Source organism: Glandiceps talaboti, chromosome 2 (assembly GCF_964340395.1).
Source record: "Glandiceps talaboti chromosome 2, keGlaTala1.1, whole genome shotgun sequence".
NCBI lineage: Eukaryota > Metazoa > Hemichordata > Enteropneusta > Spengelidae > Glandiceps > Glandiceps talaboti.
This window is the reverse complement of record NC_135550.1, coordinates 11779990-11792553: the sequence shown is the minus strand read 5'-3', so window position 1 is coordinate 11792553 and position 12564 is coordinate 11779990. Positions and strand designations below refer to the sequence as shown.

The following is a 12564-nucleotide window of genomic DNA, read 5'->3' as shown; positions in this document are numbered from 1 at the left end:
ATTTTGCATTTTTAACTTCACAATTTTATCACGGCTTCCTACTTGAGAAATCAATGTGAAACAACATTGACTAAGTGTGTGTTGGTAACTCAATACATTGCACAAAAATCAAATATGTGTAAAAATAAATTTGATTTATAAATTAAAAATCCAAATAATTACCACTGCACATCCACTTTAAATGTGTTTGAAAGTATCGGTATTGAAATTTACATCTCAAAGCCCAGTATATGAAGTATTACATGAATGAATAGGGACATCTTCAGCATGCTGCCATGTTTACTCTCCATATTTCCAGCAATAAGTTTGAAGAGTACACATTTTCATAACAAAAGGGATGTGCATTTTTGAAGCAGGCCCTTTATCCCCTTGTTTTTTGCCCTGGTCATTTTTGAAAATGAAAACTTGTGACTTGACGGGGGAGAGACAAATGATAGTGTAGTTGAAATCTCCCCCCCCCCCCAAGTATTCAAGATGTGGTTATTGACAGCTGTCGTACATCAAGACCTACATTGTCTATGATGACCTTTATGATTCAAATATTCATATTGACCTTGACCTTGAAAATGTAACTTTCAACTGTCGTTATATAAACACACTGAACAACATATAGGCTTTTAGCCGTACCTCAGTAGCTGATAATACATCATACCATATTTGTCAATTTACGCTTCATGTTGCACAAACGTACAGTAAAGTAGAATGTACCTGACCCAAATACAGATTCCAGAAAAGCTGATTCAAGGCTACTCTACCACTGGGAATCTATGAGCTCTTTTTTTCACAGGTGCAAATTTTTCATGACAAATTAAATCCATTAGGCCTAACAACAACAAAAAAATTGTGTGGTTCCGATTATGCCCAATTTTAGAATAGGTGAGGTAGGTAAATTGTCAAATACGTAAAAGAAGTTTAGGGTTGGTAGTGAAAAACTAGGTGGGGTCGGATAACCAGAACTAAACGATTTTTTTCAAGGCCTCATTGGCTGTCAATAATAGATGAATATGACCTAGTTGACCTGTCTACCAGGATATTGGTGTCGTTAAACTTTGTGATTAGCTACATGTCTGTTACTGTTTGCTGGCCAGATATTCAAAGTGTAGACATTAAAGTGATGAGGATTTGGTATTTATTTTGGATTCTTAATTTACAAACCAATTTTATGATGGCTTCAGGTAAAACAACATATACCAAGTCCTTGTTTGTAACTCACAACCGGCAAAACAGTGCATGAAGATGTGATATCGAGTGGTAACCTCATAATACTATACGTAGCATTGAAGTGTGGATGTAAACTTGTACTGAAGTCTATCAAATAGTTGATAATACCTCGTCAAATTTCTATGAAGATACTCCAGTGGCAACCACGGTTTTTGCTTACTAAGATACACACATAGTAAAACTGTTGTTGTTTATGCATGTGGTAGATTACACAAGTGGTTGACAGTGATGCCTTTGTTGTGCAGATGTAATCACTGTAATAAAGATAGCATCATGAACACTGGAAGTCTGTACACTGCAAGATCAGGGCGTCATCAGAAACATCACCCTACTGTCAGTATAATTCAACCAATGTCCATTCAATAGCTTATATCAAAATGTCACAATATTTTTAGTCTGCAAGTTTTTATTAAGTTGAAACCTCAATTGCTGCTGTTGTATGTTCTTGTAATGTCACCACACACACACACACACACACATAGGGGGACAGTTGATTTAAGAGACAACTTCACTCCAGGAAATATTGACATTTTCATAAACTATAGGTTCTCTGGAGAGTCATCTCATGATTTTACGTCACCTACAAATACTTGTGAATTCAGAGAAACATCAAGTTTATCTTGTGTCTTTATAGGATATCTTTGGTGTGGGCCACATTGCCTCATGGGAGTCAGCACAAATGATTATGCCCTGGTTAAAAAATGAATATTCATGAGATGTTTTGCACTGAAGGGAATAACCACTTTAAAGTCATGAATATTCATCGTTCAAGTAATTGTAGGTGATATAAAAAAATCATAAAATGACTCTCGAACCCATAGTTTATGAAAATGCCTTTATTTTCTGGGATGGTGTTCCCCTTCAATCATCCTATGGGACTTCGACACAACACTGGGAGAATGGGCAATAACAAGATCAAGTTCATAACTGCATCCAGTTCACACACAAAATATCTAATCACCACTCATTTGTAAACGGCAAGAATAATTTAGATACACTTTTTTAATCCCACAATCACAAAATTTACAAAACACTATATGCATGCCATATATCTTTCCAAATATTGCATGTGTGTATACCAGACTGAACAACTATTCACCACTCTGGATTTCTCCCCTATGAAGACATTAGACATATATATACATTATAAAAAAATGTTCTTCTCTTGAAGTTTTAGTATAAAAATGCATTCAATGTCTTACTTTGTAAATATATGTGAATATTTCTGAGTAATATTATTTTGACTATTTTTTCACTTTCACAGCACATGTACACCAAAAGTAAAATCATGACATTGGCAGTCGCTAAGCTAATGATTGGCTAATTTGGCGTAATTTTGCAAGTAATCAAGCAGTTGCTAAGCTAACGATTGGCTAATTTGGCGTAGTTTTGCAAGTAATCAAGTAACACTGAAGAGAAGGTGTTAAATTTTCCGCAAATGCAATTCTGTGTCTAATAATGTCAAGGACATAGTTCCATTTTCAATGAGAGAATGCATTATTTCTTTGTGAACAAAAAAAACCTGCAAAACATCGTGATTATTATTTTTTTTTGATCACTGGATATTTATAGAACACAATTAAATGAAAATAACACACATAAAAAAGTAACAGATGGTGGCGGTATTTATAAATCCGAAGGCTGTCACTGATGTTACTGATTTGAGATTTCATCTTACCCTCTCCTGATACCCATCAAACTCTGTTACTTTTCTGAAACTACAATTTGAAAACAGTTTGCTACTTTCTCTCTCCACATAAAAACAATACAAATGAGTTTTGACAATCAAATAATCACAATTTTTGGCAAATCGAGAAATGCATTAAAACACTATTATAGTAATAATCTACACTTAAACTATATTAATAATATGTTCCTCTTGTGATAAAAAAAACACCCAAAAAACAGGAATATTCCATATAGAGGTAGGAGTGAGTATATTGGAGGTGTTCTTCCTACAGTTAAATAATTCAATATTTAACAACTTCTGCCAGACCCATATCAAAACTGTGAAAAACTACTGAAAATCGTCCCTCTAAAAAAGCCTACCACGGAAATAAAAAGTCAATTTATAGTTAGCCTGAAAGATCCAGACATTCCTTCCACTTATTAGTCTCTAGTTCCTATATGGTATCGTTACGAAATACACCTACTCCACTCGTGTTGGCATCCAGACTATCCCCTTATATAATGCACTTTCTCACAGTACCGAGTGATTCTGCACCTTAAGCTCTTTGGAAAACAGGCTCCTTTATAAATTCATTTTATTGTTACGTAAGCAGAGCAACGGCTGGACCTTTCAGACTAATTTATAGTGTACACAGGAATGTTGTCAATATAGCTACATTTTCAATATACATTGTAGCTACATTTTCATATTGTACGTAACTTCTTTTTAGACTTGACTACTTACATAGTACACATACGGTTAAACTCTGTCATGGAATTTAAATGTTCAACATGTAGGGGCAATTTTTTTTGCAAATTACATATTTTTGTGCATACTTTAAAATATGTAATAATAGCTGTAAAAAATGCAACATGTACAAACTTTGGCTTTTGTTATTGAAAATATAGTAAAATCTATATCCTTAAAATAGTAAGTATTAATTGCTGTTAGAATATTGATGAACCATAGTGCCGAATGCACGTTAGTTAAAATTGTACTTTTTAAAACTTGGATAAACATACAAAATTGAGGGTTAGACTTTTTGTTCACAACGGTGCGTGGCTTCAGTTGTTCATACAACAACAATCATCATCATCATAGTAGTCCTACTCATATGGCTGTATTATATGTGTGGCTCTATACTGACTGTTCTCGCTCCTACACAGGTCAATTGACAACAGTCAGAATCGAGTCACAGACTCAACCAGACATGCAAACAGGGCTATTACACGACAATTGATTGTGTATACTCAATACAGTGTTCTTCACTGTATACATGTAAATGCTAACTTGTAGATTGTCAATGCAAATGCATATTTACACACTCAATTGTGATCAAATGTATCAATAAAAAGTGACCAATATTACTTATACACAGTGTTTTTGTTTAAAGCGGACATATGGATGAGAATTTTGGTATTTATTTTGGATTTTTTTAATGATAAAACAACTCTTATTATTACATTTTTATACTTGAAAAAATAATGTGAAATACCAAGTATACCACATATACAGATACCAAGGTTTTGTTTGTAACTCAATATTTATCAAACAAATTTAAAAGTGTGTAATATGTTTGTTATTGTATGTACAATACCAACGTTTTACCACACCTTTTAATAGCTTTTTTGCAATTTATAGAATTACAAATGTGGACTTTATCGATGCTGTCTTACATTTAGTACTCAGGCATGGTAAAGTTCTTTTATAAACAAAAAAAATGAAAAAAATAAACATCCTTTTCTCATCCATATGACCACTTTAAGGATAGTAAGTAGGTAATTGTTTAGCTGAGATCTCCAAGTTATTTAGTGGGATTTCGGAATCAAAAGTATGGTATGAGGTACAGATATCGATTTCACCTTAGTCACCAGGATTTCAAGCCACGTGGCAAAAACACTGTATATAAAGTGTTCAAACTGACTTTCCACTATAAACATCCTTCCAAAAAGGTTTACATGAACTGACCTGACATTTATTTTTTTTCCCTTCCAAAAAAAATGGCATGCCATTACAAAAACCATATCTGTACTGTGTTTTACAAAATGGACACTGTAGCTTGTGATTGTACATACATGTACATATTTCACTCACTTTTTGTATTGATAGTTAATTTGAGTGCCAAAATGTATCAAGTAACAGAAAATTTAACTTCAGTATAATTTTTAAATGGATGTAATTTGTACAATGATTCCTGAGAAAATGTCAGTTTCTGAACCACAAGTCATCAGTATAGGTTTGTACTATAAAAACGTACCCTCTGCTTTATTCCTCAACTTTGGCGGCCTTCTTTTGGTTTAATGCATAAGACCATGTGGTTGTTTTTCCAACATCCCAGAGAGCTTTCACATCGTAAAAATAACACAAAACAAATCTTTCATTTTAACATCACACACCTCTCCGCTATCAGATATTTCAGTGGCAACCTTTGCTCCTTCATGACCTTGGATCACTTTTCTTGTGTATTAGTCCAAAAATATGTAAACTAAAGAACATAAACTTCTTGCTATACTGCTGCTCATATGGCTTACATATCCACTCACAATTCTGTGACTGTATCATAGCTTGCATCAAATCTGTAGAAAAACATGAACAAAGACATAATTATATACATTCAGTCATTCTGCATTCAACTGTGCACATTTGAAATGTATGGTTGCTTTCGTTAAGAATGACAGTGTGCATGCAGCAAGATGCAACATGTCGGTTCACCCAATCAACCAGCACTAATGTCTGTCCTGAATGTACCTATTCTTAGTACACTGCAACCAGTTCTGGTGGCAGCCGATCAATCCAATAGTTTATATGCTGTAAAAGGTGTTAAAATGACGTCACGATGAGGAAGTCAGGCTTTTTACACTACTTATTGTAACAATCAGTTAGACAGAGCATAGACCCTCCACAATTGTGTCAAGGATGCAGTGCAGAACTAACAACACTTTATTCAAGACAACACAACACTCAATAGCTGATCATCACACTTATGGTCATCTATCCTAACATTACCATCACAGATGAAACAGTTTTCTTCCAATGTTTGGTATTTTAAAAAGTACAAACAAATTGGCAATTATCGTCATGACAACAATCATTCAGAATCCTAATCACATAAGGCAGACCCAGAATTAATTAATTTGATTCATAATCTTTATAATAATGACCTCTCACTCTCAGTGTTTGAACACTTCTATTTAATCTTCTAATCACTAGTTCAAAAGAGCCTAGACTAAGATATATGATGTCGTTCTGCCCTCATTGGCCTCCTCTCTCTGGGAGGGGCTGACCTATGTGTGAGGGCACCCCATCACTGAATACCTTACAGACTACGGGAAGCCTAAACCTTCTCATCTTTGGATGGGGATGATTTCATCTTAACTGTATTTCTTTTTATGACCCAGGAAATCACTTTCAACAATTCTTCACTAGAAATACAATTTACATTCTTTCATTTAACTGCTTTGTTACATCATGCACAAACTTTTATATACAACATGTATATACATGTTGTACATTCAAATATTCTGATTGTGTACACCACCATCTCCCACATTCTTGTATTAATGTAGGACTATATCTGTAGTGTAAACAAAAGTGAAATATTTACATCACTTGATGGGTTAAATATAATCCCAGATGATGATATACTACGCACCCCACAAGAAATACATATCTAAAACAGAATACTATACCCTGGTGCGTTCATTGGTATGGCCAGTTCACTGAACTTTTAGCAACAAAACAAGTTATTTGTCATGTAATACCCATCAACATATGACTTATTTCACCTAATACTAGTAACTCAACTGCAACAAAGTCAATCTGGTATTTACAATTTGAAAAATATTCTGCTTCTATCTCTTAAGGAGGTTCTCACTTAGCCAGTTGAGTCGACTCTGAGATGACCCTATTCTTACCTAACATAAAAAAAAAAAATATGTCTGTTGTTTGTTTTGCTATGGATTATTTTCTATAATCTGAAATAAAGTGATAATAATAATAATTATAATATGAATAGTTAATGTCAACTCTGATTCAGTTAAATTTAGGTCAGGTATTATCGGATGTTTAGAGTCGACTTATTTTTAGTGTTTGACAAAAAATCCCATTGGAATGGATTACATAAGTGTATTTAGTTTCCTAGAGAAAGAGGGTTCCAGGGTTAAAGTTCAGGGTTGCTGCTAAATGATTGGAACAAATGAAGGCTATGCTGATATTGGATGATTTTGGGTATGTGATCTGTGTCAGGTACAAAAATTCAGTGTGAATGGAGTCCCAAATCCCACTTAATAGTTTTACTACTTTGTGCTGCCTCAGAGTGAAACTCACATTTATAGTCTGAACATAGTAACATGGTGTTTCATAACAATATGTGTTGTTTGTGAGGTATGTGGTATGGTTATTCTATGATATATAAAAACCCTTTATTGATGCAGAATTTCCATCACATTTATATTAAAGCGTTCTGTAAAGTAAGCCTTTGCGATAACATCACCTGCATTTTAGTTATGCAACTCATTCTCACTGACACTGTCCTTTGTTTCCTTTCCTCTGTCAGAATCGAGTCTTGTACTCCATCTGAAATCACTGAGGACTAATCCTGAAGCAAACAAGTCATTGGGCATCAAAAGCCCAACTGCCACTTTAAACGTTTAAAAAAATTTGGGATCGATTTTCAGAGAGCTATTTGGCCTTCAACTTTTATTAAATTTTCCTGGAGCAATTTTTAACATGTAAGTTACATATGTTTGAATCCTCTGACTTGTCGCCTCATAAAAATATGAACTGTCATAATCGGTCAATTGTCCAGTACACTGTAATTACCCGAAAGCCATTTGGGAATTTTTTACAATTTAGAGACGATAATTTAACATTTTCAGGAAGTTTCTGAGCAAATGTTCTGTGAATCATTTATTAATTAACATTCCAGGATTTTCAACGCACTTTTGAGTCCTACGATAGAGCGAGCTATGGTTAAAAAGATGTAGGTCAATGCTTGGTACGTTTAGAACTCCGACCACTTTATCTCATATTGCACGCAATACACCACTCTATCTCTCTGATTGAACACCATGCACATTATCGATCATCATGAATGATTAAAATTGCGATACGGTTCACAGGCATCAGTTATCAAGATAACCATAGATAACTTACTTAATTACCAGTGGAAGCTGTCGTCGCTCCGCCACCGTTGTCAACAACCGAGCCAGGAGCTGTGCTTCCGGAACCTGGACCTATCGTACTGTTGTCCGTGTATGCCACTTCTCCCTTCCAGAAGAAACTGTAATATATTGCAAGGATTATCGCTGCTAGTGATACTGACAAGACGTATGCGAAAACTGTCGCTAACCGCACCCACTTCTTATTGGTTTTCATACTCGACGCCATGTTGTTCGATCTCTTCTCATTGCTACCAGCGATGCTGACGTTTGGTGTCTTATTTTGTGAATTTCTGACAGTATCAGACATACTGTTTTCTTTTACCATAATCGAACACTCTTCGAGAAATCCTGTCGGGGCTTTGGGTACACAGTCAGAGATAAATATCACCAAGAACTTTACAATAGCGTACGACGCTTCTCTCTGAAAATAGCCTCGATGTACAAAGCAGTGAAAGTGACTGCCCGGAAATGACGTTTATTATGTTCGTCCTCGTACTGTGTGTCGCGTCGTGATTGCGTACTTTCTACAATGGATCATGGAACGAGCTGTGATATGCAATAAAATTATTGAACAAGAAATAACAAGTTTAATTGAATCAAGGAACACACTAGATGAAATACAAGGAGGGTTTAGGAAAGATAGACGAACGATTGATCAAATATTTGTTTTAAAGGGATTAGCACCAATTCGTAAATACAACAAAAAACATACATATTTGGCATTTCTAGATTTCAAAAAAGCAAATGACAGTGTTTGGAGAGAAGGACTGTGGTACGCATTATGGAACAATGGTATAAAAGGTAAATTATGGCGTGTGGTAAAACACACATGATCACATTGAAAGTAATGTTTCCTTCGGTGATATTGAAACAGACAATTTTAACCAAAATGAGGGTCTCAGACAGGGATATGTTCTAGCGCCAATACTTTTTTCTGTATATATCAATGAATTTTAAAAATGCTAAATGAATCACACCTAGGGGTTAATCTAAATGCCATGGTGAAATCATGAATGGCTTGTTTTTTGCTGATGATGTAGCCCTTGCAGCACCAAATGAAAACAAACTGCAAGACATGCTAGATGTCACAAATAAATATTGTAAACTTTGGAAAATAAATATTAATGAGAAGAAATCAAATGTTCTGGTAATCAATAAGAAAGTAGACAAACAAAAGAACTGGTTAATTGGTAATTTAAATATAAAAGAGGCACATGAATACAAGTATCTAGGGTACTGGATCACTCGCAACCTTTCAGATCATACTCATTTTTTGAAAGTGTCAAAGAAATTTGACAACTTTAATATTCCCCATCATGAAATCTATTCTTGGTAGCCATAGTAACATCAATAGGGTTGATTTTGGTCTGTCTTTATGGAACCACATACTGTGCCCTGCACTTGAATATGCAGGTGATTTACTCATATTTAGTCAAACTGATATGGACTGGTTTTTTTAAAAATGCAACGAACAGTGGGAAAATTCATATTAAAAGCATGTAGATATACTGCAAATGAAGCAGTTCTGGGTGACCTTGACTGGAACACAATGTCAAGTAGATTTAATTTGTTAAGATTAAAATACTTTAAAAGACTTTGTAATTTAGATGAATCACGATGGACTAAATGTGTCTTTAACCATCTCAATTCCATTAGTGAAGAATCTGAAAGAAATATGACAAAACTGTCCTGGAATTGGCCAAAAACTGTAAATAATTTATTAATAGACCTTAATATTGATAAAGACCAAATTCAAACTCTTTCAGAGAATAAAATCAAACATACCACATTTAAAAATGATGAGCTCAAATGGAAAGAAAACATGACAAAAAAACTAGTCTTGCACATTTCCGTAAATTTAAAACAACTTTAGAACCAGAAGAGTATCTTAAATCTTTCACTAATTTTAAAGGGTCACAATTGAAATTTAAGGCGAGATCAAATTCTCGCGGTCTTGCATATGAAAAGAGAAAATGGGAAAATTATAATGATGATTGTACATGTCCCTGTTGTGGAAAAGCTGATGAGACACTTGAACACTTTCTTTTTACATGTGAAAGCCATTCTACACATCGGCAGATCTTAATGAAAGGAACAGAAGAACTATTACTCAACAATAAGGAGCTGAACTTATAACAAGATTTTAAACAAGGGAATGAACTACTTTGTTTATTTGTAGGAGATAATACGAAACACTACAATGAGTCTATATGTAAACAAATAGATAAACTTGTCAAACAATACCTTATTGAAGCAAATGAAAATAGAAAAGATTTTGTTAAAACTAATATAGTGTAGTTTAGCCATTAGATTTTCTGACAACTAACATTTGAAGCATACATTGTTATTTTTATTTTTATTTTCAATTTATCAATATTCTTACCTCACTTTGGTTTATTTTGCTGTTTGTTCCTGTATATGTTTCTTTTTTAATCATCTTTTTAGTAGTGTATGTATTTTAATTTTTGTTAGTGCTGCTCCTAACACTCTTAGTGAGCCCCTGATACAAAAGGGATGTAATAAATATATAAATAAATAAATAAATAAATATGCATATGTGATATGAGATCTTTCCAATTTGTACAATAGATATACATTGTCGACCATTCTGGTATTTGGATATTTAAGGTTTTTGTCTTGCAGTATTAAAATACGATACATTGCATGACAGATAATAATAATAATAATCAATCAATCAATCAATCAATCAATCAATCAATCAATCAATCAATCAATCAATCAATCAATCAATCAATCAATCAATCAATCAATCAATCAATCAATCAATATTGCAATCTTTATTGCATAACAACAAGCATGGTAAAGCATACAAAAATTACTTTATTCGTCGTGTAAAACTTTGCAGTGACAGGAACTACACAGCTACATAAATTACATTTACTCAAATAAGAAATTCATGAAAAGTAAAGGTTACGACATACCAATAAATACATTTAGTAGCGATTACATGTGATTAATGAGTTGAATTGATCTTGGCACAAAACATAATAGTTACTACCTCTTCTTCACTGGGCCACGACCACACGACACCGGTCGTGGAGAAAAGACAGTGGAAAAACATTTTGAATACACGGAAGAAGAACGGGTATAGATCTGGTCTTAGATTCAGAATCAGATTCACATTGGAGGACAATATGAAACCAGTCTCATATTGAGCCCCAGATTTAATATCAGCTTTCAGAAAATCAGAAAATCATGAGATAACTAATTTTCTGCACATGTTCTTATCTTAAAGACGTAAAGACGGTTTAGATCCTAGGTAGGCAACATACATTGTATCACAGAAGGCAGTGTTTAACTACCACAAACAAAGGCTAGGAAAATAAGCTTTGAACATCGACATCAACATAATGACGATCTATTTCTGTTTACATGTAATATGATCTTTGGCCGAAATGGTCCGCAAATTGACAGAAGACGAACTGACCTCGGACGACGCATAACAGACAGAACACGCACACACACTCGACGATTACATTTGTAATTTATTTACACAAACACAGCATAATGTATATGTAAGACTGTAATAAAGAAAAATAAATAAACACCTACACACACACACATATATATATATATTTCCAGATAATTTATATCTTTTGAATACGTACTTTCGCTATTGAACCTTTTTGTAACAATTTATATCTTTGGTATATGTATTTTCCCTACTTTAACATTTTTGTGTAACCCAAATTGTCAACGTACTACCTTTTTCATTGGGACTGTCTTTTAAATAAAAAAGAAAGAAAAGAAAATGATAATATCCATCGGGCGTTGGGGGCGCTGTTTGGTTGCGGACCCGAAAATCGAGTTATTTGATTTATCGCGAATACAGCTCCAAAAATGTGTTTATCCACAGCAATACTGTTCTCGGTGTAAGGTATTTAGAGCAAGTTATTGCACCTAACAAAGCATTTTTAAAACATGTTCCAGTTGCAGCTAGTGCAGTTTATAAATTATGATAATTACATGAAGGAGAATTTCTTCATCGCCGTCTATGACTGAAATGTACTGAACAGTATATGAATAGTACAATGTTAATATTTGTGAACGAAAACAAACGGACTAAGTCATGGGTGGTACTTCCCAGTTTCAAGGTCACTTTGACCACTCTTCTTACTTGTCTGTGCTTTGACAGTGACACTCTGAAAAAAAAGGTAAATGCCTACAGAACGTGGTATTCCAAGGCGGTCTCCCATCCAAGTACTAACCATGCCCGACGCGGAGCTTAACTTCAATGATCAGACGAGAACCGGTGTTTTCTACGTACTAGTATGGCCGTAGGCTGACAGAACAATGGTGAAAGTTCGGGATTTATATATAAAGTGAAAATTAAAAGTGGTACACTCTCCAACATTCCAAGGCACAAACACTTTTTCACAGCAACTGTACAAACACATAGACACGCAGAGGTGTAGCCTGCCTGATCAACAAAAAGGCTGGTCTTAATATTATTAACAGTGAACACAATGTAAATGGTAGAACACTAACAAT

General features: G+C 34.2%; 1 protein-coding gene and 1 pseudogene across 1 annotated transcript; both read right to left on the bottom strand.

Annotated features, from left to right (window-relative positions):
• Window positions 1-2196: 2196 nt before the first annotated feature.
• Window positions 2197-8485, bottom strand: LOC144449672 (putative transmembrane protein INAFM2). The gene is made up of 2 exons (XM_078140249.1): window positions 8045-8485; window positions 2197-5466 (listed from the first exon to the last, which is right to left on the bottom strand). Exon 1 carries the CDS (start codon window positions 8375-8377, stop codon window positions 8045-8047), a length of 333 nt encoding a protein of 110 aa, XP_077996375.1. The 5' UTR covers window positions 8378-8485; the 3' UTR covers window positions 2197-5466.
• Window positions 8486-12232: 3747 nt separating this feature from the next.
• On the bottom strand, window positions 12233-12356 carry LOC144453865 (5S ribosomal RNA; annotated as a pseudogene).
• Between the last annotated feature and the right edge of the window lie 208 nt (window positions 12357-12564).